Source organism: Nannospalax galili, unplaced genomic scaffold, assembly GCF_000622305.1.
Source record: "Nannospalax galili isolate Female #2095 unplaced genomic scaffold, S.galili_v1.0 scaffold2618, whole genome shotgun sequence".
In the NCBI taxonomy this organism is placed as follows: Eukaryota; Metazoa; Chordata; class Mammalia; order Rodentia; family Spalacidae; genus Nannospalax; species Nannospalax galili.
The window spans coordinates 494,008-521,139 of record NW_008341419.1 but is presented as its reverse complement, the minus strand read 5'-3'; the positions used below and the strand labels follow the sequence as shown (position 1 = coordinate 521,139).

Sequence of the window (27,132 nt, the reverse complement as noted above, 5' to 3'; positions counted from 1 at the left end):
ATGTAAAATGATGAACTTGAGCCAGGGGCTCCAGTCTGGCCTCATATTTGTGGTTTTCATTTATGAACATGACTTTCATTAAGTTGTGTTTGTATGCAATCTTACCTTACGCTGTATGGATCCCATCCGAACTGATTTCACATCTACAGATTGGTAGGTCAGCCACAGGCCTGTATCCACATGTTGTATGTAGCATATGGAATCCCCATATTTGATTTCTGAAGTTCCCATGCCATCAACATCTTTTCTTACCCCTACATCCAATTTTTCCTAAGTAGAAAAGAAAAAAACAGTTCTTTTTAATTTTCAAATAATAAGTAAAATTTTATTTTTTAAAAGATGATAAGGGGACTCTGGTAACTAAAATGGGCCATTCCTACAGAAACCAAATGTAGTAATTGATCAACGTGCCTTGAAAATCAACTCAGACTGGCCCTGTGTTCACTATTAGTGCTGACTATGTTGGCAAACAACTTATGGGGTGTGCAACTTTCTTTTTTAATTATTTATTTAATAACCACATGATTAGATGAAGCATTTCATTACAGCATTAATATCTTCAATAACAATTTCTAGAGAAAAGATGCATCTCTTTCAAAATTGGCTGTAATTTTTAGGTTCACAGTTGAATTAATACAGTTATATAATATTGAACTCAGTATAAACCCTATAAGACATAAAATTAAATGAGGTTTTAACCTTTAAAAGAGAGCTCCATTTCATTTTAAAATATACTGTTTCATACAGAAAAACTCATTTTTAATGCTACTAACACTTGGATGTTTGCACATGTCTCTAATCTCTATGTATCTGATTATTACTGGTCATGGTCAGTTACTTTCTGAGATCCACCTGAGCATGGATATAAAATCATCAGGTAGAGTACAATGGTAATGTGTTTTACCTATGCTAATTAACATGAAGCAAATTTTTATGCTTCTTCCTCAAATATAACTCATTTTTTAATTTGTTGACTTTTTTGTGTGTATTTCATATAGAACATCCCAAACAATCTTATTCATCTAGATACCCACTTCCCAAGTGGCACCCTCCCATAGCCTCCCCCGCCCCCACTGGAACCCATATACTCTGTCATCCCTGTTTTGTCCACTGTGTTGTCAGCGCCCCCAGCCATTCCCCAGTGCTTGTCCATCCACTGAGTCTACTCAGCCTATCTAGAGATCCTGTTTTAGGAAGATCAGCTCTTCATCATCTTAGATAAGCTTGGGGTCTGCTGTTCATTTCCCAGTTTTATGCTGGGTTATTGTCTGGGAATCTCTTGGGCCACCCTGGCCAACAGCTCAAAGGAAGGTACCACCTGTCTGGCATTGTTTCTTGTTACGTAGTTTTTAGCTATACACATGAACTCTTAAAGAGTTATATTGATCCCTTTAATCTTTGGTTACACTTTCCTTTTGAGTGTTTAAGACCATACAGTTGGTCCAGATAAACCAATTTATTTTTCCTCTTAAGGTCGTTTGAATATCTGTTCCTCAGGGGTCACATGGGCTTGGGAGGAGCCCCTGCCTCCTTTCTTTTACCAGTTCCGCCTATGTGAAGATAAGCCAAAGGTCCTGCTCGACCAAGGTTGGCTTCGCTTGGAAGCATGGAGGAAATGATTCCTCTGTGTTGACCCTCCTCTTTGTAGACTGGACACTGGTTCAAGTCCATCTTGTGGGGTCTCCTTGGCCTCCTTGATCAAGAGGACAAGTGACCCACAACAATTACAGGACATTTTGAGAGATGCTCATAGTCCCTTGGAGCTTAGTCAACCTAGGATGGCAAGGAGAAAAAGCAGTCCTTTATGTGCCTCTGACCAAATAAGTATAGGCCTCAAAGTATGGCTGTTAGACATTCAAGAAGGTTAGTTCCACCAGTCTGGTACTTTTAATTACCATGTGCTATACAGATAAAGCTTGGCAAAGACCAAACATTCTCAGATAAACCTTGCCTAGACATCTGTTTGATGTATGTTTGAAACAATATCCAACAATAAACCAGAATTTTATTTTGCTGAGTTGTTCTAACAAAAAAAAAAGAATACTTATACTTCATTTGAGAAATATTTTAGAGAAATAGTATTGGGGAGTTAAAATTCTATTGATTTGCAGGCTGGAGTCATAACTCAGTGGTTAAGAGCAGTGGTTGCTCTTGCAGAGGCCCTAGATTCAGTTTCAGCACCCACATGGTGGTTAACAACCATCAGTAACTTCAGTTCCAGCGGATCTGATTCCCTCTTTTGGGCCTCCACAGACATTGGAAGCACAGGTACACTTATATACATGCAGGCAAAACACCCAGACACATAGAAAAATAAAAGTAAATAAATAAAATTTATAAAAATTCCTTGAAAATTTCAGTTCTTTCAGGTCCTCTGAAATGATGATAATGGCCAAATAGTAATATTTTTTATTTTTTTAATTATTGAGACAGGTCTCACTATTGTAGCCCCAGCTGGTCTGGAACTCCCTATGTAGACCAGACTCAGGCTAGCCTTGAACTCACAGAGATACACACCTGTCTTTGCTTTCCAAGTACTGAGATTAAAAGGTACTTTTTATTATTTTAAATACTTATTCTTAATTATGTGTATGTATGCATATCTGTGTGAGGCATGTAAATGTATATTCAGGTTTCCTTGGAGATCGGAAGAGGGCATCATATTTCCTGTAGCTGAAGTTACAGGTAGTTGTGAGCCGCCAGATGTCCGTGCTGGGAACCATACTCGAGTTTTCTGCAAGTGTAGCAAAGAATAGAAGCTCCCTTAACCACCGAGTCACCTCTCTAATCCCTATTTTATTTATTTTGAGACAGGATCTCATACAGCCTAGGCTGGCCTTGAGCTCATTATACAGCTGAAGATGATCTTGAACTCCTGATCCTCAACCCTCCACCTCTTAAATGCTGGGATTATAGGTATGAACCAAATATTCTGATGCAAATATTCTAACATTTCAAAGTCAGCTGAAAAATCAAAATGAGAAACTACAAAATTAAATCAGATATTCTTGGGGAGAAAATATTTTTGCTACAACATAGAAATTTACTTTTATTAATGGCAAACTCCAAATCAGAGATTGTAAAGATCATAATATGGATTAACATTTTCCACAGCAATTTTTTTTGCTCATTATTAGTGTTTAAATGGATAGGTTAAGGGTGGAATGAAACAATATTTTTTCAGTCCAATTTCTGCCACTTACTACCTCTAGGATATGAAAAACTTTTTAGTTTATTTATTAATTTTTAAAGTTAACATACAAAGTAATAGGTTTCATTATGGCTTTTTTATACACAGGACTCGTTATATTTTGTTCTACTTTATCCTCCCCCCGACTACCATGTTCTCCCTTGTGCCCTGATGTCCCTCTGACTCTAAAATTCTGTAAGATTCACTTTTTATGTATGTGGGGTATGTGACGATGTATGCAGTGCCTGTGGAGGCCGGAAGAGGGTGTCGAATCACTGGTGCTGGGGTTGCAGGTAGTTGTGAACCACCCAAGGAAAGTGCTAGGCACCAAACTCCTATTCTCTTGCAAGAGGAGTGTGGGCTCTTAACCACTGAGCCATCTCTGATTAACTTTTTTTAGGGCTCAATTATATCATCTATGATAAAAGCACCTCTTTATAGATAATCAGGAAAAAAAATAAGACGATGCTTTGAAAGTCTACAGCACAGTTTCTGAGATGAAATAAGCTTTTCAATAACGTCTGATGCTTTGACCATGACAACTGTGAAGATCCTGATGTTAATGATTGTTAATGATGGTGATTATTTCCCTAGAGGTAATCAAAGCTGTAATTTAGTTTCTGCGCTGCAGCTTCCAAAGTGGACTGTAGAGATTTGCATTCTTCAGGAGGGTGAAGTTAAGGAACTCACTATAACAACTTGCATTTTATTTCTATTTATTTATGTGTGTGTGCACGCGTATGTGGGGGTGCCCATGGAGGCCAAAGGGAATGTTGGATCCCTTGGAGCTGGAGTTACAGGCATTTGTGTGTCACCTGCAGTACATGGAGGCATCTGAACATGGGTCTTCTGCAAGAGCAATAAACGCTCCTTAGCGCCGAGCTATCTCCAGCCCTTTACATAGTTCTAAATGACAGTCTCAATGCTGAATGGACCTTCTTCTGGTTTCTTATTCTTTCCTTCAATGAACTAACTTTCCGTGTGTGTGTGTGTGTGTGTGTGTGTGTGTGTGTGTGTGTGTGTGTTCATGTACTACATTTGCTAATGGAGGCCAGAGAATAACTTTGGGTATCGTTCCTCAGGAACTGTCTTTTATTTATTTATTTTTGAGGTTGGGTCTCCCACTGGTCTGGAGTTTGCCAAGTAGGTTAGGGCAGCAAGTTCTGGGATCTCTGCCTCCCAGTACTGGGATTATAAGCATGTGTTCACACATCCAAATTTTCTTCTTTTATTTTACATGGGTTCTGAGGATCAAACTCATGTTTTCCTGTTTGGAATGAAGCACTCAACTGGCTGAGGTATCTCCCCAGGCACTATACAAATGTTTATTGAAGATTAGCTTAAAGTAAAAATTACGTGGGTTTTTTTTTTTTTTGGTAACATTCAAATGAAACCATGTCAAGACCAGGCGTGGTGACACAAGCTTATAATCTCAGTACTTGTGAGTCAGAGTTAGGAGGATTACTTCAAGTCCAAGGCCAGGGTGGTCTACACAGGGAGTGCCAGGTCAGTCAGCAACACATAGCAGGTCCATGTCCCTATCTCAAAACTCAATGCAAAACAAAAAACTTCACACATTCTTCATGTTACCTTTCTTAAAAATTAATAACCAGTGACCCTAAAGTGAGTAGATAAACTTCAAATTAAAATGAGTTAAAATTCTCAGTACAGAAAGGCCAAAGTCATCTAAAAAAATACAATTATCAACTAAGTTGAATTAACTATTATGCAAATAACCTCCAATGCTATTTTAAGAATCAGCAATAAAACAGATAAACTGTTGTAATTTAATTCTATCAAAGGAGGTACAGTGCTAATCCATTTATTCCAACCCTGCCAATAGGAAAATTAAATTCTGGGGGAAAATATAACAATGTAATTATCTCTCCAGCAGAAAACAATGAACCCCCAAACCTTTTTTTCCTTTTATCCAGGAATGAGTTTGTAGTCTAATTACTTGTGTTTTGAAAAGTTGCATAATCATTAACTGCACAGCTAGGCTTTGTTGGGTTTCTACTGTAGTGGTCCACAGCACCTGGAGTGCTAGGAGTTTTAATTATGAGATTCCCCGATGACTGTTCCGATCGTTACTGGAACCCTTGAGTCAGGTAAGAACTTGCCCAAAAGACATGAGACAAAGCGGTTGCTGAAGGAAACACCCAAGATCATTCCGAGTCTTTCTTTCCTTCATTTCCTGGAGCCCAGGCTTAGGAGAAATTCAGATGTAAAAAAAAAAGATCCATGTGTGTTCCTATGGTTGGGGTCTAGGTTCTTGGTCTCTTATTCAAAGGGTTGAAATAAGAGTTCACATGGTTTGTAAAAGTAGCAAGGTAACTTTAGTCAAAGTGATGAGACAGATTAGAAATACCCTGTCACGGGCTGGGGAGCCTGCTCAGCAGCTAAGGTGCCCACTCTTGCAGAGGACCTGGGGTTCGGCTCCTAGCACCCACATGGTGGTTCACAACTGCCTCTAACCCCAGATCCAGGAGATCCAATTCTCTTTTCTGGCCTCCATAGGCACTGGGTAGCTTCCTTAGAAACAAAGATTTATTTTTGTCTTTAATTATGTGTTTGTGTGTCAGTATGGAGGACTGTGCACAGGGGCGCAGTGATCTGTGAAGGTCTGAAGACAGCACTGGAGCCCTTGAAGCTGAAGGTATGGGTGGTTTTGAGTCACCCGACATGGGTACTGGGAACAGAACTCCAGTCCTCTGCAAAAGCAGCACGTGCTTTCAACCACAGAGCCGTCTCTCTACCCCCAGGGGCTTCTTTTTTTTTATGAGGTCTAAAGGAAGGAAGAGTTTGCTTACTAGGGGTGAAGATTGGGTGGGTCTCTATTTTCATTATTGATATGTTAAGTTACAAACCATTTCTCTTCAGCATATGTCCCTTCCCACAATACATCTGATTTTCAATCCTCTGCACGCCCAATCATGCATAAGCACAGGATGGCAAATAGGGGATTCTCCCTAAAAGTTCAGTTAGGGACACAGTTTTGCCTTAGTGGGCATGCACCCAAAACCAGTCTAGGCTGGACTGGCCTTTCTACTCTGTAGGACTGAATCTGTTTTTTGATGGTTGTTAAAGGAAGAGGAAACGTACTCCACTGTTAAGATGGGGGTGTGTAGAGCTGGTAAAACTCCATGAAGAGGGGGTCTTTGGTCACTAATAGGTTGCTAGGTGCATTGTTCAGAGAGTCATGTGTGTGCATAGTATGTGCAGGAAAAGATCCCAGGCCACCAAGTGCAGGATTAGAGGAAGGATGTTTGTACGGCCTCAAATCAAGTGGGGTCTCGGGTTTCTAAGTTTGCCTGCCTCTGACATGTTGAAGAATCTTCAACACAGCAAGTCAAGAAGATGGCATGTGGCACAGCACCCAAGAGAAAATGAGCATGCATATTTAAGTAGCATGTAAGTAGGTCAGGCATGCAACAACCACACAAAACCTTACCCTGGTCTCCCTTCTATAAATTGAGGCTTTTACTTTGTCATGGGATTTTAAATGCTATTTTTCCATTGAGTCACTTTGTTTTGGAAAATGGAGTAGATTAGCTGTACAAGCCCTCCCCTGGATAACTGTGGAAGAAAACAGAAGTCTTTCTCGCGATGTATTAAAAGGCATTTGATGAGTCTTTCTGTAGGAAACAGTGTATTTTAAAATGAAATGGAGATCTTCTTTAAAAGTTAAAAACTCATTTAATTTTACATCTTACAGGGCTCAGCCAATTTTGAAAGAGATGCATCTTTGCTCTGGAAACTGTTATTGACTATGTCAATGTTGTTGTAAAGGAATGCTTCTTCTAATCATGTGGTTATTAAATAAATTTTTTTAAAAGGCAGTTGAGGGCTGGAGAGATGGCTCAGTGGTTAAGAACACTGTCTGTTCTTGCACAGGACCCAGGTTCAAATCCCAGCATCCACATGGCAGCTAACAACTGTCCGTAACTCCAGTTCTAGGAGATCTGACAGTCTCTTCTGTCCTCCACAGACACTGCATGACATGAGTGTACTTACCTACATGCAGGCAACATACATAGACATAAAAATGATAAATACAATATTTTTTTTAAAAGCCATTTAAAAGATCAAAAGCAGGGAGGAAATGGACAGTAGAATTCTTTAGAAAGACAAATAGTGCCTCGCCTGGCTTAGAGCATGCCTGGCTCCCATTTGCCCACAGAGCCAAAATAAGCCACCATCTGTCTGGCTTGAGGTATTAAAAGAGATACACCTAGATGCAGAGGGAACCCAAAGTCTTTCCAAAACCCTATCCATATTCTTTACCAACCACTAAATTATGCACACTGGGGTGTGTCTGGGAATAACAGCAGCAGATGAGACTGAAAGGGCCAAACAGAAATATACCGGTCACCACTCACCGCCAAAGACAGAAACAAGAGCTTTGATTCAACAGCATTGCCTGCAAAACCAGATTAACTCTTCAAAGACTTCAGTCTCTATGGTATGTCATTTCTGATATCCATTATGTTGTCAAAGTTAATGTAAAAGAATTAAGTGTGAATGAGAGAGAGAGAGAGAGAGAGAGAGAGAGAGAGAGAGAGATCAATGTAAACATGAGCCCTGGATCTTACAACTATCAAAGACAGTTATTGTTTTGTTTTTTCCATTTGTGTGTGTATGTGTGTGTGTGTGTATGTGTGTGTGTGTGTGTTATTCATGTGTGTATACATGCAGGTGTGTATTCCCATGGGAAAGTATGTGGTGGTGCATTTGCATGCGTGCATTGGAGAATGTGGAGGCCTAGGGGTGATCTTGAGAATCTCCTCCTTTATTCTTCTGCCTCATTCATAGAGGCAGGGTCTTTCAATCAAACCCAGAGCTGATGGATGGCTAGTCTTGAGAGCCAGCTTGCTCTGGGTAGCCCCCGTCTTTGCCTTTCCTGGCTAGAGTCTACTTAGCATTTATGTGGGTTCTAGGGATCTCTCTGGTCCTCATGCTTACATGGCTTTAACTACTGAGCCATCTGGCTAGCCTCTAAAGCAGCCATTATACATACAAAATATACTCAAACCATAGAATATACACATGAGTTAACAGATGGGCAAGTTCTGCCAGAAAATGCAATTTATGTAAAAAGAAATATAATAAAATTGATAGCAATAAATAGAATATGGGGTTTATGTAAATTTATATAATTATAAATTTTATAAATTATAATTATAAATGTTTATAATTTATATAAAAATAAATATAATAAAACTGACATCAATAAATAGAATATGAGGTTACTGAATCAACTTAACATCGAGCTGGAAGACAAAAGTCAATGAAGCTGCAAGCACAGTATTCCAAACCAAAAACCATGCTATCACTAAACGTGCGCTGACCACCAGGCAGACCGGCTACCTGGGAAGCCGAGGCAAGAGGTCTGCCGCAAGCCCGAGGCCACCTTGAGCTACTGTCTTGGTTTTCATTGTCAACTTGACACAACTTATAGAGACACCTGGGGAGAGGGAACCTCAGTGATGCATTTCCTGGATCATCTGTCCTGCACTAGACTGTTGGTGGGTGATTAATGACTGATATGGGGTCACTTAGCTGTGGCTGGTATCACCCCTGGGCAGGTGGTTTGGGCTGTAGAAGAAAGCTAGCTGAGCATAAGCCAGCAAGTGATTCAATAAGAGGTGGCCATCCATGGTTCCTGCGGCCAAGGTCCTGCACTGCTTTCCTGCCCTGACTGCCCTCAATAAGGAACTGTAACCTGAAGTGTGAACTGAAATAAACCGTTGCTTTTGGTCAAAGGGTTTTCATCACAGTGAAATAAAGCAAACCAGGACAGCTACATATTGAGTTCCAAGGCTAGCCTGGGCTACAAAGACCCTATCTCAAACACAACACAACACGCTCTAACATACGTACTTTATTGTTAAATAGCACCTACCTCAAAAGACTGACAGTTTAATTCCTGTCCCTCTGTACCTGCTGTAATTTTAGTTACAGTTTAATTCCAAGTACCTGCTGTAACCACTCATGTAGCACTGAGACTAGCCCATCATCGAAATTCATTGATAGCTATAAACTTTTTCCCATCTTGAGATCATGAGAATTGTAAATTCTTAAAGAAATATTTTCAACACATTCCAAAAATTTTGCAGACACTGCTGCTTCTCACTACACCAGGTTTATTTAGATATATATTTTTTCTCTCTTGATTTATTGAATTTACCAAACTAGACATGTGACTAAATTAAAGCTAGCCCCGTAGGACTAATGGTCTGGACCAGGTTATTCAGAGAGACTCCTCTAGCACTAGCTGAAATCAATCACCCTTAATCTATCCAGCTCACACTGTTGGTAACTGATAGGGAGGAAACTAAAGGGCCTTTATCCTTGGATGATGACAATTTTATCAATATTTTAGTTTTAATTACACATTAAATTATTATCAATATTTAATTACATACACATCGCTAAGACAAACAATGGTTAAAGTTCCTGCCCTAAGCCTGAGTTTGATCCCTGGGGCCCACATGGTGGAAGGAGAGAACACGCCTACAAGTTGTCTTCTGACCTCCACATGAGTGTCATGGCACATGTGCTTACAAACACAAACACAACACACACACACACACACACACACACACACACACACCTAATTAATTAAAGTGTAAAACATTTTTTTAATGTAACCCATTTCCTTGTGGTGTCATGGTATAACCCGGAGTAGGTGGTCACTGGGAAACACAAGTCTGTGATTGCATCGGATTCATAATTACCCTGTCAGTGTATCAGCACAGCGGATACTGAGCTTCCTTAACCAGCCCTCAGAGCTTACAAAACAAAGCTATGCAGGTTGTCACTGGGCTTGCAGAGTTCTCCACCTGCTACTGCTTCTTTGGATAGGCCCTGATGGAGACACCTCCCCATTACCACAGAAGGCTTCCTAGCAATCACTCTCATGTTGACTGTCATTCAAAAAGACTGGCATAAGAAATGTAAGGCGGTTGGGTAGGTAGGCAGAGAGCTGGTTCAGTGGTTAAGAGCAGTAGCTGCTCTTTTACAAGACCCAAGTTCAGTTCCCAGCACCCACATAGTGGCTCACAAGCACCAGGAGATCTGATGTCTGGTTCTTTGCCTCCAAGGTCCAAAGGCACCTGCACGTATGTGCACACATGCACACACATGAGTCATACACACACATAATTAAAAATAAATCATTTAAAAATGTTAAATGTGACGGAATTTCTATGTCTTCTGCAAAGGACATAATCTCCACCACTTTCTCTTCTTCAAACACTTTTGCAAAGGTCACTGCACTGCATGTATTTCCTTTTAATTTAATCCTGATTAAATGTGACTTTCATCTCCATTCATAACTTTGGATTGGGGCTTTCTGTTATCAATTTTTTAAGTTAAAATGCAAAGTAATGGGTTTCATTAAGACATTGCGCCACATGAACCGAAGAGATGGCTCAGTGGTTAAGAGCACTAACTGCTCTTCCAAAGGACCTTGGTTTGGTTCCCAGCACCCACACGGTGGTTAACAACCATCCATAACTCCAGTTACAGGGGATCCACCACCCTCTTCTGGCTGCCACAGGCATTGCATGTGCATGGTGCACCTACATACACGCAAGAAAACACTCATACATATAAAAATTAATCAAAAATTTAAAAACATTTCCACATATATATGATTACACCCTCTTCCTGTGCATTTCCCTCCTCAATGTCCCTCCGCATCCTCGTATCTTCCTGTAAAACTATTTTGATGACAAAAATCATGTAGAAATTAATCTACTTTTTAGATACTCCCTTCGTCACTGAAGAACTGCAAAATTCAGACAGTGAGAGGTGCGCAGTTTTGATTTCTCTACCAGTTCTTCTTATTAAGATTTACCCCTGGAGCTTAGGTCTGATCTTCCACAGAACTTATCGAAGCCTTACTTTTCCTCAACTGCTTAATGAAGATTAAAAATAATCTCTAAATGTCACAGACTCATACCAGGATTAACTGAGTTCATCAAAGTTGCCGGGCAGGTGTTCTAAGTTGCTTTCAGTTTCTGTGATAAACACCATGACCAAAAGCAATTTGAGGGAGGAGGGAAGGTTTATTTTAGCTTATGACTCCCAGGTCATAATTCATCACTGAGGAAAGTTGGGGAAGGAACTCAAGATATAAACTTGGAGGCAGGAATAGAAGCCAAGATCAAGCTTATTGGCTTGCTCCCCCTACCTTGCTCAGCAAGCTTTCTTATACGGTCCAGGTCCGCCTGCCTAGGGATGCGGCCCACAGTAGGCTGGACCCTCCTAAATCTATACAGAATCCAGAAAGTGCCTCACAGACATGGCCACAGGTCAGTGTGATGGAAGAAATTCCTCAGCTGAGGTCTCCCCTTCCCAGGTGACTCTAGTCCATGTCCAGTTCACAAAAACTAACAAAACAGCAGATCTGTCATATTATAAGTGGTTACATACTACTCTTATTTTCTTTGTGTGAGAGTTTATGTTTTGAGGACTAGTGATGTAGCTCAATTGGTAGCCAGCTTGCCTAGGGTGCATGAATCCCCAGGTTCAATCCCCACCTAGTGCGTGTCCATGTGCACACCTGTAATCTCAGCATCGGAAAGCCAGAGGCAGCAGGATCAGAAGTTAAAGGTCAACCTTGCCTACATACCAAATTAGAGACTAGCCTGGAATAGTTTGAGGGGAGAGGGAAGAGGGGAGAGGGGACTTGAGCACCACGGCCTAGAAGCAGAAGCATTCTGATCTATGATGGCCATTGTTTCCACAGTCCTTGTAGTCCTGTGGGAGGTCATATTTGAGGCCGTCACTCTATCACCTCAGTGGAAAGACTTCTATTCAAGGTGCATGAGGGACAGAACACTGGGGAATCACCTACTGAGGAACATGTCAGTGACATTTTAAGCTAAAAGAAAATCATGCTGGGGCGTATAATACATACAGACCTGCCTTATGATTAAAACTGACATTTGAACACATCTGAGAGAGCCAGTTAAAAGTTCTAGAAGTGAAAAATATGCCCAAGAACACCTACACGCATGGTCTGCATTCTTCATTATATAGTTCCTTCCCTTAATAGGGAGCCCATGTCAGTTACACTGCAGACTAGTTCCTGCTTCACTCAGTGTGTTCTGAACACACAGGGCTTTTGGTGATCACCGATTTTTCTGTTGACTCTGGAATTTGAGATTGGCTCCTGAACATCTGTATCAGTGTCACGGGCACCCCAGTGACACGTGCCCCCCAAATGTCCCTCATCTCAACTAGTAACATTGGTTTGTTTTTCTTTTTCTGTAACTTTGGTTTTGAAAGCACTTGCTATTTGTAAATCTTAAGGGAGAATGATCTTAGAAATTTGTAAAGTTTTGAGAAGATGCTAAGAGCCTGGCTCAGGGTGCAGGCTTCCAACCACAGCGGCTGCTCAGGAGGATGAGGCAAGCAGATCACAAGTTCAAGGCCACTACTCAGTGAATTAAAGGCCAGCCTGGGCAACTTAGTGAGACCCTGTCTTAAAGCAAAAAGAGGGCTGTGAATACAATGTGGCTCAGGGTACAGCACCTGCCCAGCACATCCACAGGTCTTCAGTCACCAGACATGCAAAATAGAAAGAAAAGCACATACTTGTACTTTTGAAGAGGTCTCATCCAGAAACACCGAAGGATGGCTGATTAGATTCCAGAGTACTTCAGAGTCGAGGCAGTGCTGAGAATTGAACCCAGGGCCTTGTACATGCTACACAATTGTTCTACCACCAAGCTACACAGTCAGCCCTCCTTTTACAGTCCATATTTTGAGCAAGGGTCTCACGAAGATGACAGGACTGGTCTTGAACTCACGCTATGGCCCAGGAAGGCCTTAAACTTGTATTCCACCCTCTGCCACCTCCAAAGCAGCTCGGATCACAGGCCTGGGCCACCAGGCTACACTTGGTTGATTTTCATCATGGAATTTACAAAGCTGAAGGTGCCGATCAGTCTAAAACAAACCTAGAAAACCTTACTCTCTCCTTAACGGCAATCTATAATTCCATCAGTCCAGTCATGTACGCACAGCTGACCCGAAGCACAGCTGAGTCTAAGACACAACATAGAGTCTTTGTCCTCCAGAATGGAAGCATCCAATATTTTCACCAAAAATGTTGTAAAAGAAATATGGAAAAGTATAACATATATTTTCAATGTGCCAGTGACACCTACAGAAAAAACTACATCAGCTATATGGGGCGGACTGAGGTGATAACTCAGTGGTTTGCCTTACAAGCATGGAGACCTGAGTTTGGTCCTCAGAACCCACATAAAAAAAGCTGGACATGGTAAATCACGTGCTTGTAATCCCAGCACTGGAGAGCAGAAGCAAGCAGATCTCTGGGGCCCACTGGCCAGCTAGTCTACCTAGTTGGTCAGAGGTCAGTGGGAGAGCTTGTCTCAATAAACAAGGTGAAGGGTTTCTAAGGAATGATGCTAAGGAAGATCTCTGGCCACCATGTATGCATGCACACACACACACACAAAGCTGCACATCTGTGGGGTGTGTGTGTGTGTGTGTGTGTGTGTGTGTGGTGTGCTCGATATATTTGTTTAAAATACAGAATTGGACCAAATGTGATGGTCAGTAAAGGGAAGAATGAAACTATTTACACTATTTTCTCTAAAATTTGATACTATGAAAATTCTAATTTTATTTAGCTTCAATTAATTTAATGCTTCTGTATTTTATAATTGAAAATCTTTTCTGCATGAATGAATTTTAATTTCATTAGACTTCATTCTAATTAACATGGGATGTTTTAGACATTACAATTAACACTTAATTCTTTTATCTTTTCACAATCTGTGTGTGGGAATTTACTTTCATATGTGTATTTCTGTGTCATGTATGTTTTCCTGGGATACTCATTTGTATATTGTAATTTATCTTAAATAAAGATGTGGTGATACACACCTCTAACCCCAGTGCTGAGAAGGCATGAAGATCATGAGTGTGGGACCAGCCTGGGCTACATAGTGAACTTCACATCAGCCTGGGTTGTATGAGGAGTTTCTATCTCAAAAAAAAAAAAAAAGTGATGAAAATAAGGCACACTAATGTCAGCACTTACTCAAAGACCATGTGAATTTTACTTCTTAAATATCATAAACAAATCTTAACAATTTTTAAATATTTTCTACCAACAAAAATTGCATAAAATATTTTCCAAGAATTACCCTGATTTACGCTTCTTCAAAGATACTGCACACACACCCTAAATATTTGTGTTAGTTCCAATTACAGCTCGACTCACAGCTGCTCATTATCTATACACGGCTGAAAATCAAGTTAAAATATTTTCAACAAACAACAGTTATACAGAGGAGGGGCTGGAGAGATAGCTCAGATAGCTCAGCAGTTAAGAGCATGGACTGCTCTTGCAGAAGAAGGTTCCCAAAAACCATGTCTGGCAGCTCACAACCACCTGTAACTCCAGCTCCAGGATATAAAATGCCCTCTCCTGACCTCTGTGAGTAACACTATATGCATGTGTTTACATGCATAAATAAAAATAAAGCTTAAATATATGTATACATATATATGTACATACATACATACATACACAGTAGAGAGAGTACTGTGCATTCAAAAATTTGGGGGGGATAAGATGATGATGATGATGATGATGATGATGATGATGATGATGATGGCAAAAATGATGCAAGGAAAGAGTCACTTCTTCCTGACTTTGGAATATAACAGAATGGGAACCCAAGCCATTCTGTCTAGATAGTAGCTTAGAAGCCAGCCACTATGGTCAGCAAAAGTTGTTTTCACAATGCCTCAGTCCCAAAATTCAGAGACAGACCTGATTGGAAAGCTGATCAGAGGGAGCTCAAGACATGACAAATGGAACCTGGAGTTTGGGCTCAGCAGAATCAAGGATCCGCATGCTAGTCTGAGGCCCTGAGACGTGAGAATCTTCTGACCAAATGTGCCCAGCCTTGGACTGTTTCACCAGTCAGTACAAAAGCTCACCATCTGGGACCTGTCCTTGCTTCTGACTTTACGTCAGGAACAAGAACATAGCAGAAATGTGTATGAGGAACATATATGTGACGCGTGTATTCAGAATCTCATAAAGGGTTGTAGAAAATCTGAAGCTTGTTCTAGAATAAACTGCTAGAGCCACATTCTAGGACAGATTCCAAAGCCACAGTTCCAGGTAACATGCAGAAAGTAGGACAGTGTGGCTCCTATCTCCCAGAAGCCGCGTGGCCTAGAAAACTGCAAAACGTCAGTTTCTCAAACTGCTTGGTCAGGAATATGCTGTCTTCACTGTAATACCTCAAATATTACACAGTGCCTTTAAAATGACAAGATCTGGGCTGGTGAAACAGCTCAGTGGGTAAAGGCACTTTCTGTCCAAATCTGGCGACCTGAGTTCAATCCCTGGAACCCATACAAAGGTGGACAGGGAGATACAACTGGACAAACTGGAAAACCCCCCAACACACCATACACACACAGACATCATCATCATCATCACCATCATCACCAATTAAAATGTAAAAAAATGAATGGAATTAAATGGTTTTATAGTAAAAGAGAACAACTTACCCATAGAATATTCAAGAAGATACCATTGATTTTTAGCAAAATCAGCAAAGATTTTAAATGATCCGTATGGTTTGACAGAAATGTACATTTTCATATCTTGCTGCTTGGAAGGAAATTCTGGAGGGATGCAGTTACCAGGGTTACAGACCAGTACCTAGCGTCACACACTACAGTGTGGCGAACAAAACAGACATATATCTGCCCTGTGCAGTTTCCAAGCCCCAAATACCTTAAAAAAACCTTCCTACTCTTTGATCAAATAGTTCAACTTCCAAAAAGGAAGTAGTCACAAATTTGAAGAGACAATTAGAAAGAAAAATGTTCACTTTAAAAGTGAAAATAAGCTAACTACTGAGACCTAAAGAAACAGCCAAATAATCATCAACCTATTCACAGAACATTGAATTATTGCCAAAATTCTATTAAAGGAGTTCTGTAGCACAAGACATATTATTAAATAATAATTAGGCCCAACAGATTATATGATTAAGTCTGTTTAGTGTCAACATTTCCATAAAGTTGTAAAACATACACACATGGGGTTTACTTCTGAATGATGGATTGTAAATTATTTAATTTACCACTTTCTACATTAGTGTAGTCTCTTGAGAGCATCTATAACTATGTGTTACCCAAATATAGAAAAATTAATTTTTAATTTTATTTATTTGTTTTTAGATAGAGTCTCCCATAGCTCCAACCAGCCTAGAACTCACTATATAGACCAGGCTCACCTCAGTCTCACAGAGATCTTCCTGTCTCTGCCTCCAGGAAATTAATTTTTAAAGTAAATAATATAGTAAATTGTCTCTATCTCTGGAAAGACATTGCCTGATCTGCCAGTGATGTTAAAAATTTTCCTGTAGTTTTAAAAATGAAACACCTTCCTGAATTCCAGCTCCAATCTTACTGCTGTTGCCCCTCTGATTTGTGCAGTCACCACTGAGAATTAGGTCTGTGGAGCCTGTATGGGAACCCTGGTTCTTAGCAGCCTGCCCATGAATGGTGCTGTGCAAATGCACTTCAGTGAAACACAAGAATTCATTTCAGCCACCTTCAGGCTATAATCTCCCTGCCTTCAGGGTAGGCTGTGACAGTTCATGATTGTCAAATTCCAGCATCAGAGTCCCAGCCTAGAAACCTGAGGACCTCAACGGTAGATAGAATGAGAAAGAATGCTCTATTCCAAGCACAACAGGATATTAGGAAAGATGTGTCCGAAGTTGCTGCTGTGGGCAAGATGCATCAAGTGCTTTCAAAGTTATTTCTGACTCAGTATGCCTGAGTCAGTATTTCCATTTCTAGAAATGTGCTCTAAAGAAATAAATCAAAACTGTGAACAAAACTTATATTCTGGAGCAGTGGTTCAATGGTTGTTTTCTCCAATTGATTGTGTTGTGACAAAAGAAATATGTCCATTGTAATGAGTAAAATAATCCAGACACCCACCTTCCTTCCTTCCTTCCTTCCTTCCTTCCTTCCTTCCTTCCTTCCTCACTCCCTCCCTCCCTCTCTTTTCTTTCTTTCTTTTGCCATTTATTCATCTGTTTATGTTGCATGTGTATCTGGTATATGTTTACATGTGTGTGGGTACACATACATGTGTGCACATGTGTGATGCATAGATGATGAGGCTGGGCTGAAGGGTATCTTTCTCTCCCATCACCTTATTTTAGCAAATGCTATCAAGACTGTGTGTTTACTTTGCCATTGTTAAATGTTTAAGTTTCTATGCATCGATATTGCAAGGTTGTTTGAGAGAGGCTCTCAATGTAGCCAAGGCTGGCCTTGAACTTGTGATCCTTCTGCCCACATCTCCCTCAAGATCCTCTTACTCTTGCTTCCCAAGCACTGGGATTACAGGTGTGAGCTCTGGTGCCCAACTTTCTCAGGTTTAAAACTTCAGGGGAACAAAGAATATATTGTAAAGATGAGGAGAGAATATGATATCCATGTGTGAAAAGGTCAGAATGAAACCATTTTACATGCTAACTAAAAATTTAATACTAAAAATATTTTAAATACATTCAAAACATAAGAGATCTCTGTATTTCTGTTTGACAGGAGGGGACCACATCACTTCCTGTTCCTTTCCACATCACTTCCCGTTCTTTTCCACATCACTTCCTGTCCCTTTCCACATCACTTCCTGTCCCTTTCCACATCACTTCCTGTTCTTTTCCACATCACTTCCTGTTCCTTTCATTTTTTTTTTTTCCTTCACTCTCACCAGCTTTGGAGAGAGGGATTTTGCCTTTTAAATGCTATAGTTTAGAAAATCTTTTCAGTGTTTTCGAAATGTAGGATTGTATGTGTGTGTGTGCACACATGTGCCCATGCACAAAGAAGCACGTGTTTGTGGTGATACAGTTGTTTGCAGATGCACACATACCTGTGGGAACGAGAAAACAACCTTGGGTTTTGTTCCTCAGGTGATGCCCACTGTGTTTTTGCAGGTCAGGTCTCTCACTGGGATCTGGGCTCACCAATTCAGTTATGCTGGCTGGCCAGTGAGCCCTGGGTATCCACCTGTCTCTGCCTCCCCAGTGCTGGGATTACAGGTCTGTGCCTCCATGCCTGGCTTTAAATGTAGGTTCAAACAGGCACATTACTGTCTGAGATGGATCACTAGCCCTGCTCTTGTTTTTCTTCCTAACTTTCTGCTATAGGAGTATATTTCACATTAATATGGCCAGCTCCCCAACTTGAAAAGGTTTCTAATGCCAGATAACTGACCCACCTCTTGGCGGGTTAGATGGATTATTTTTTTCTTTCTGGACTAGTGTTAGTTACTTTTTTGTTGCTGTAACAAAATGCCCAACAAAAAGAGCATAAGGAGGAAAGACTGATTTGGGTTCATGGTTTTGGGGGGCACCAGCGCACCACAGCAGGGAAAGGCATGTGGGGTTTATTGGCTGTGTAGCAGAGACCCCTCACACCATAGCAAGGCCAGGCAGGAAGCAGAGGGCAGGCACACTCAGACAACCTCACTGAAAAGGAACACACTGTCCCTAAGCTAGAGGAGGAAGCCAGAAGGAAAAGACACCTTAGAAGAAACTGGCGAAACAAAACCCTGGCACAGGAGTAGCGTCCACAGAAAGTACAAACAAAGGTCAAAAACTCCAGCTAGAGTTCAGGCAGAATATGAAACGGGAAAAAGAACAATGGAATCCTTAAACTTCTGCGGAAGGCCAGGAATAGGTTTAAAAAGACAAGATTTTTAAAAAATGATGGGTGCTAAGCTGTATACAAGGGTGCTGACAAGCATTAACTCATCTCAGAAAGGTGGTTCTAACTTTTATCTACAATATAGTTTTGCCTTTCAATAGCCAGGACATTACTGCCATTGTACAAAATTCCACAGCTTTCATGAAAGATAGAAGCATAAAATTGTCATAGAATGATTCAGTGGCACTAAGGAAAGAGGTCTTCATACATGAGTAAACCAGTAGAGCCAGGTTTGAGTATTTGAGTTTTGAAACATGGCTTGCTTTATCTCGATTCTGTTGTGTGCAGAGACCCTGATCACCATGTTCTTTATATGGATGTGTCAGAACAGGAAGGACCTGGGTGGACATCAAAGGACAGAGCACAGGGACGCGTTTACAGAATTTCCAAAACGACACACTCCTTCTCACCTTGGAAGACCGGAAGGCAAACGCTGTCGATTTTACATCAGCTTTTTCTTTGTCCATAAGTACAAGGTTTTTGTCTTCCATGAGGCTCAAGTACTTTCCTGTGGTGACGTGCCGGAGTCGGAACGGCTGGCCCCATCTTATATGGCTCCCGCTCCACCTGACGAAAGCAACAGGGACTTGACCCAGTGGCATTAGCAGCAGAGATGCAACAATCACTATCTATGAACCTGACTAGATGAACACACACATACACACACATACTATATATACATATATGCTCTGTGTGTGCATGTGTGTGTGTATGTGTGTGTGTGTGTCCATACATCTCCGAATAAGATGCTAAAGGAGGAGACAGACTGAAGCAGCTGGAGAGAAAACTCATAGCTTTTATGATACTTTGAAGTAGTTCAAAGAATTTACAGACAAGAGGCTTTAAATACGTAGATTTACTTCCTTTATTTTATATACTGTAAAAGTGAAATTAATTATATTTATGCAGATGCACATCCAAGAAGATTTCGTTTTTGAACCCATTAATTATGTTTTAATATTTAGGTAAATTTGATCAACTGTATATACATATCAAAGAAAATGAATATTTTTAATTATTGCTAATTATAGGAATACAGGAGCTTTGATGTTATAGGGAAACAGAAAATAGAAAAGTGTTCATAAATATTTTGTTGCTGAGGTGTATGAAAGAGTAGAAGGAAATCTGGTCAATCACAAAAACAGACCCATTCAAATAAAACTCTGTCCTGACAGAGAAGAAAGACAATGTGTGATAACAAGAATGAATACACGTTCTTTATCACCCAAAAAGTACAGCGCTCTGAAATAAACAGAGGTGCTATTAACCTATGGCAGTATTTATTATTATTAGCTGCATAGTTAGAAAACAGCAATGTAACCACTCTAGAATGTCATTCCCTTAAGACTGGAAGCTATTTTCTATGCATCTCTTTAAACTGATGATGATAAAATTATTCAAAGCTGTACAAAGTCCTTCAAAATGACTGTATGAGATATCTGAATAAAACAAACTGAAGGCTACTAAATTATTTCTTTTAACTATATGAATAACTCACATAAAGAAAATCTATGAGGACATCTAATCTTCTAAGATGCCCCCCTGCCCCACCACAGAATCTGTAATCCTACATCCATAACTTCCTTCAAGTATAAAATGATAGTGAAAAAAATATTGACAAATTAGTGATTTTTTTTTTTGGTCTTTTTGAGACAGGGTCTCCCTGTAGCCCCAGCTGTCTTGGAACTCACTATGGAGACCAAGCTGGCCTTGAACTCACGGAGATCCCCTGCCTCTGCCTCCCGCGTGCTGGGATTAAAGGCATACGCCACCACGCCCGGCTAATTTAGTGATTTTTAAACAACCTTCCAGTTGTTTTTTAAATCTGGCTAATATTTCAGTTCTGTCTGAAACAGTTTAAAACTGTACCTTTATCATTGACACTGCATTCATTTAAAGGAACTAAAAGGCAATCTTCAGATAACTTTCAAAGTTTTCGGAAATATGTGTTTATCTAACTTCTTACTACTATAATGAATCTACTGTGACTTTTGCCGCCATCCAGATTTCATAATCTACGATCAGGTTATCTATAAGTAAAGTCTGTGACCTCTGTGAATGATTGCTTTCAGATTCACATACACCTGTAGACGTTTTACTTCACAGTCCTTCTAATCTGAAGTGATCACCTTCACAGACAACTTGTCCTGTTTTCCAGATCTGACATCATTTAGCACTTTCTGCCAGGAGATGTAGGGTATAGGATGAGATGTTATCAAAGATAAAGTCAGGCTGTGTGAAATTACTGTATGATTTGCAGGTCTAGCACTTCCTGATTCAAGACAGACAGAGGAGGCAGAGAGAGGTAAGAGAAGAGAGAAGCTGGACACCAAGATCTGCCTGTTGGCTCACTGCTGGAGTCGTTAACAGGACCAGCTCACCCTGAATGTCAAAGTCACTGAGCACTCTGTGTCCTTGGAGCCATAGGCTAAGTTTAGAAGCTCTACTTACGCGACTCGCAGTGTCTCTAATCTCCACAGGGAGCGTGCGTGAATGGATACGGCACCACCTTCGTAATGAACCGTTCTGCCAACACACAAAAAGCCCAAGTTTGAGTTTAGCAGGTCTCGTTCTTTGGATTCTACCCTTCAAACAGATTAGAAGGAAACAGGATGGGACAACTAGTGGATGAGCAACTCCAAATCCTTCTGTGGGGCAGAGGAGCACACAGCTGGGACCAGAAGCGACAGTGACAGTGATCAACATACACTCCTTCTCAGTAAGCATGTATTCATTTTTAAAGACTTAAATAGTGTATTTATGTGTGTGGGGAGGTATGCACATGAGTGCAGGTGCCCCCAGAGTCCAGAAGAGGGCATCAGAGCCCCTGATGTAGGTTACAGACTGTTATGGGCTGCCCAGTGTGGGTGTTGGGAACCAAACCCAGGTCCCCTGGAAAAGCAGCCAATGCTTTCAACCCCTGAGCCATCTCTCCAGCCCCATAAAAATTTACTTAGATATATTTCTCACCATCATTTACTGTTATGAATGTCTTTCTCCATAACCTCCCACTGCAGGACAGACTGCTATGTTTCTCTTCCAACTTTTTTCTGTGAAAGTCCATGCTTATCAGTTTAGGTGTGGTTTCATGTTATTACTTACATATGTGCAGATCATTCTTCACAGCTCTAAGCTCCGTTTTCAACATTGGAAACATTTCAAAGAAATGTAAGAACACCGATTCTTAGTATTTTAATACAACCATCTGCAATTTATACAATTGGGCAGTTATGTCAAAATATAAACAGGTAAGCCTGGAGAGGTGGCTCAGAAGTTACAAGCACTTGCTTCTCCCTTAGAGGGCTCAAGGTCAGATCCAGCACCCATGTTTGGAGGTTCACAACTGCATGCAACACCAGCTACGGAGCATCCATTTTCCTTTTCTGGCCTCTGCAGGCACCCGTACACACAAACATGCATGCACACACACACAAATAGAAATAAAATCATATACATGCAAACAAAATTCACAAAAGATACTTTTCTGTATATATATATATATATATATATATATATATATATATATATATATATATCCATGTACTGAAATTCCAAAACTCCCCTAATAATTAAAGATGCCAAACAGTATGTGTCAATCCCTTGACATGGTTTTAAGGAAACCAAGAGTTATGGATACAGCACATCTTTTCCCAAGGATTCAGCATCCTCTAGAGGATTGTGTTCATCATCTAAACACTCAGGAGTGTTCTGTCTCAAATATAACACCATAGCTCTGCCTGCATCACCTCACCTGCCTCTCTCTGACTCAACACTGCCCCATCGGGGCTCATGTATTCTCGTCTTCTTTCTGAACCTGCTTCTTGGCTGAAACAGATTTTGCTATGGTCATCCAATAACCTTCTGGTCACAAAAGCCAAAAGGGCTTTAAAAGAAAACACCGGAAACTTACTCCTGGCAGTTTTTGTGATACCATGGCTGCCTCGCTTCTCCTCCGCTTTAGATGGCCCTTATCATTTTATCTTTGTTGTAGAACTTCTCAAATATACACAGAAGTTGATTAAAGTAAGTCCAGGTACACCCAACACAAAGCTTCATCAAGAATTATCAACATAGGAGCAACCTGGCTTAGACCCTCTAATTACCCCACACACACCTGCAAAAGTATTATTTGATATGAATACGATGTACCCAGGGTTCTAGATTGCTTTCCATTGCTATGATAAACACCCTGACCAAAAGCAACTTGGGGCGGAAAGCATTTATTTGGCTTACGTGTCCCAATCACAGTCCCTCAGTGAGGGAAGCCGGGGCGGGAACTCCAGGTAGGAACCTGGAGGCAGAAGCAGAGGCCATTGAGGGGCGCTGGTCACTGGCTTGCTTCCCTGGCCTGGGCTCAGCCTGCTTTCTTCTACAGCTCTGGACCACGTGCCCAGGAGTGGTACCACCCACAGTGAGCCTCAAAGACATGATCATAGGCCAATCTGATAGAGGAAATTCCCCAGCTGAGGGTCCCTCTTCCCAGATGCCTCAAACTGACAAGTAAAGCCAACTGTGATATCCAGTCACTGTTTAAATTCCCTATGTTGTTTTTGACTCTTTTCTCCAACTTTTTATGCAGATCCAGATGAGATGCACATCCTGGTTGCCTTTTGCCTCTTAGTTCTGGAGCATCCATCACTTACTCTTTTCTTTTTCCTTCTCCCTTGACATTTATTTCATGAAAAAAAATCCATTCCATTTTTCTCACAGTACTTTCTATATTCTGGATTTTTCTACCTATATCCCCACGGTGTTCTTTTTACCTTGTTTTTCAAGATTTATTCTATTTTTATTTATGTGTATGTGTGTGTCTGTGTGTGGGGATGCACACGTGCATAAATGTGAAGAAACTAAATCCTGATTCCTGTCTGAAATCTTTGAGCTTTGTTCTAAAAATTCTTCTTCACTGAAGTATTTCTCTTTATTTTTCAAGTAGGTATGGGGTGCCCAGGATCTCTCATTAGTGACCGGGGCATCTTGGCTATTTTATTGGATTTGCCCATATAAACACATGGCATGTGTGGGAATTTAATCGTTATCCAAACAAATTTCCATGGGCTATTTCAGACTAAAAGTTGGCACACAATATCAAAACCCTAAGTGGAACAAGGATGTCAGTCCATCCTGAACAATGCAAGGACCATCAAGCTTAAGTAAAAACCTGGAGAAATGTATGTGTTCTACGAAGGGAGGGCCACTTCTGCCTGCCCTGTATCTCAGTTATCAAAGCGGCAATATTTTAATAGATTGACAAGTTTACCAAATGGTATTAACACCTTTAAACTCAGACAACCAAATTATTATCTCAGGGTAATCATCCTTTCCAAGAAGAAGCCCAATAAGGCAAAGTCTTCTTTAAGAAGCTAAGCAGGCTTACACAACACCAGCCTCAAAGCTGGTCACTGGGGACCTCAGTACAGTGGCATCAATGATGTAAAAATTCAAGGATGATGAGTGGATGTGAAAATATATAGATAGTTCCCTGTCCAATGGAGGCTATTTTTACAGTGTGTTATAAAACCATTACCACAGCTACTGAGAAAAAAAGAAAACATGCTAAAACCCTGTGATAATAATCAGGCGTAGTAGCGCATCCCTTTAAACCCAGCCCTCAGGAGGCAGAGGCAGGTGGATCTCTGAGTTCAAGGTCAGCCTGGTCTACTACATAGTGAGTTCCAGGCCAGCTGGGGCTACAGGAAAAACCTGTCTCACAAGGACCAAAAGTCAAAATAAAACAAAACAAAACAAAACAAAACAAAAAACTAGTGATAATATTTCTAACCAAAGCAATTATTGCTTTGCAGTACTGAGAATGGAACCCAAGGCTTTACACACACTAGTCAAACATTCTACCACTGAGCTAAATCCCTAGACCTCTTTTTACTTTTTTGGCTTGCAACAGGCCTCACTAAATTGCCTGGACTGACACTGTATCCAGTCTCCAATCCAGACTGGTCTTGAACTTGAGATTTTCCTGCCACGGCCTCCTGGGTGGTTGGGATGATCTGGCTCTAAACAATTATTTTTTAAACTTTCACTTTATAAATCAGAAAGGTTGAATCCACTGCTATTTCACTGAACAGGAATATTTTTATGCACATATAATGGCCAGTACTATGAGTTCATTCAACCATACTTTGAAAAATCCAAGACTTCCGGCTGTAAGTCACACATCTGCAACACATAATCCTCCAATCTGATACCCTTCATTAGGAACTCATATTTCAGGTCGACCATGTAAAAGGATCTTTAACGTTATTCTTTCATCAGCACAAATTCTTCCCACAATGCCATCAATCCAGTTTCTCATAGCTATTATAATATTGTCTACCAAAATATAAGCAGTAAGCTATTTTTGTGCTGAAGGTTATAAAATACCATTTAAATCTTATCTCAATTGTTGAACCACTGGTTTTTGTAGTAAAAAGCAGGCACTTTGACAGCTAGAGTATTCATCTTCAGAATCTCAAGCCCAGAAAAGACTACATTAGCATGCTGATGAGACCACAAATCTTTACAAGCCTCTCGCCACCTGACACCATGGTATTTATTCATAATAAAATTTTATAGGATATACAACTCCAATTAATGGGCTTTACTACAGGATCATAAAACATCATTAATAACAGACTGAGTGTGATGAAGAGATCCCTGCAGGCTGCAAGGGCAAGTTCTAGCCCAAGGCACCGCCTCCAAATGACGTCACAGCTATGACCTCACTTTTTTTCTTTCAGGGAACCAAGAAGTTGGCAAGTGATTTCATATTTCATTGTCATTAACTTTCTGAAGACATTACATCATTGTGTACAATTGAGCAAGTTCCTAAACTCCGTGCTTCTATTTAATTTTTTTATGTGTATGAGTGTATTGCCTGCATGTGTGTAAGTACACCTGTGTCATGCAATGCCCTCAGAGATCAGAAGAGGATGTTGGATCCCCTGGAACTGGATTTAGAACAGTTGTGAGCTGCCATGTGGGTGCTGGAACTGAACCCAGGTCCTCTGCAAGAGCAGCCAGTGCTCTTAACTGCTGAACCATCTCTCTAGCCCCTGCGCTTCTATTATATTGTACAAAATGCACAAAAAAAGACCCTTATTTTGCGTTTCTTCCTGGCATCTCATTCTCATTCTATTTTTTAAAGATTATTTTATTTTTATTAATGTATAAGTGTGTGTGTGTGTGTCTGTGAGTGTGTGTCTGTGTATGGGTGTGCACACAAGTGCCTAGAGTATTACAAGTGATTGTAAGTCTCACAGTCTGGGTGCTGGGAGATGAACTTGGGTCCTCTGCAAGAGCAGCAAAAGCTCTTAACTACTGAGCCATCTCTCTAGCCTTTGCCTTTATTTCTTCAATCATAAAGTGAAATTTCATTCATTGAGCTACTGTGAGAATGTAAAGAATGACATAACACATCTAGGCCTGTGGGAAGCATCCTCATACACTTCACGTTGCCTCTGAGTGCTCATGCGACAACACTGAGGGGCTTGTAGTCAGTCCTTCCATACTGGAGGCAAGCCTTCCATCATGCTGACTTGAGCTGAGACTACTACCAAATCAACAGTATTATGGACTTACTGACATCAGTTATGGCTTGAATCTGAAACGTACCCCCACCAGATGAGTGTTTTGAATGCTTCGTTCCTAGACTACAGTGCTATTTTGAAGGCTGGAGCCTAGCCACTGGAACCGGTCTGGTAGAAGTAAGTCCCTTGGAATGGGCCTCTGAAAGCTATACTCAGCTCTCCTCTCTGCTTCCTGGTACGCAGCCAGGGTGCGAACAATATCCATCACGCTCATGACAGCACATCTCGCTTGATGTGATGGTTGAGCTGAAATAAAACTTTCTTCCCATTTGCATTTTCTGTCAGACACTTTGTCACAGCGATGGAAAGAATAACTAGCACAATATTCAAAGGTAAAGTAAATCCTCAGTTAAAATACTGATCGGACAACAATTTAGTCATCATTTTTCAGGCAGCCCACACCCATGTCAGCCTCCTCCTGAGGGTCAATTCAGGAGCTGGGTCCTGGCATAATTTCCTTCTCTTCCCTCTCCTCCTCCTCCTCATCCTCCTCATCATCCTTGTCTTCCTCCTCTTCTTCCTGCTTTTCCTCTCTCTCTCTGTCTTGCTGTCTCTCTG

At 40.7% G+C, this 27,132-nt stretch overlaps 1 protein-coding gene across 1 annotated transcript in view; it reads right to left on the bottom strand.

The window, feature by feature from the left end:
• The window catches only part of LOC103737145 (ryanodine receptor 2), a 216,733-nt gene that overhangs the window by 67,047 nt on the left and 122,554 nt on the right, over window positions 1-27,132 (bottom strand). Inside the window, exons 10-12 of the mRNA XM_008836859.1 lie at window positions 21,443-21,517; window positions 19,402-19,558; window positions 106-270 (exon numbers count right to left, since the gene is read on the bottom strand). Of these exons, the coding sequence (XP_008835081.1) occupies window positions 106-270; window positions 19,402-19,558; window positions 21,443-21,517 (397 nt within the window). The remainder of the gene's footprint in view (window positions 1-105; window positions 271-19,401; window positions 19,559-21,442; window positions 21,518-27,132) is intronic.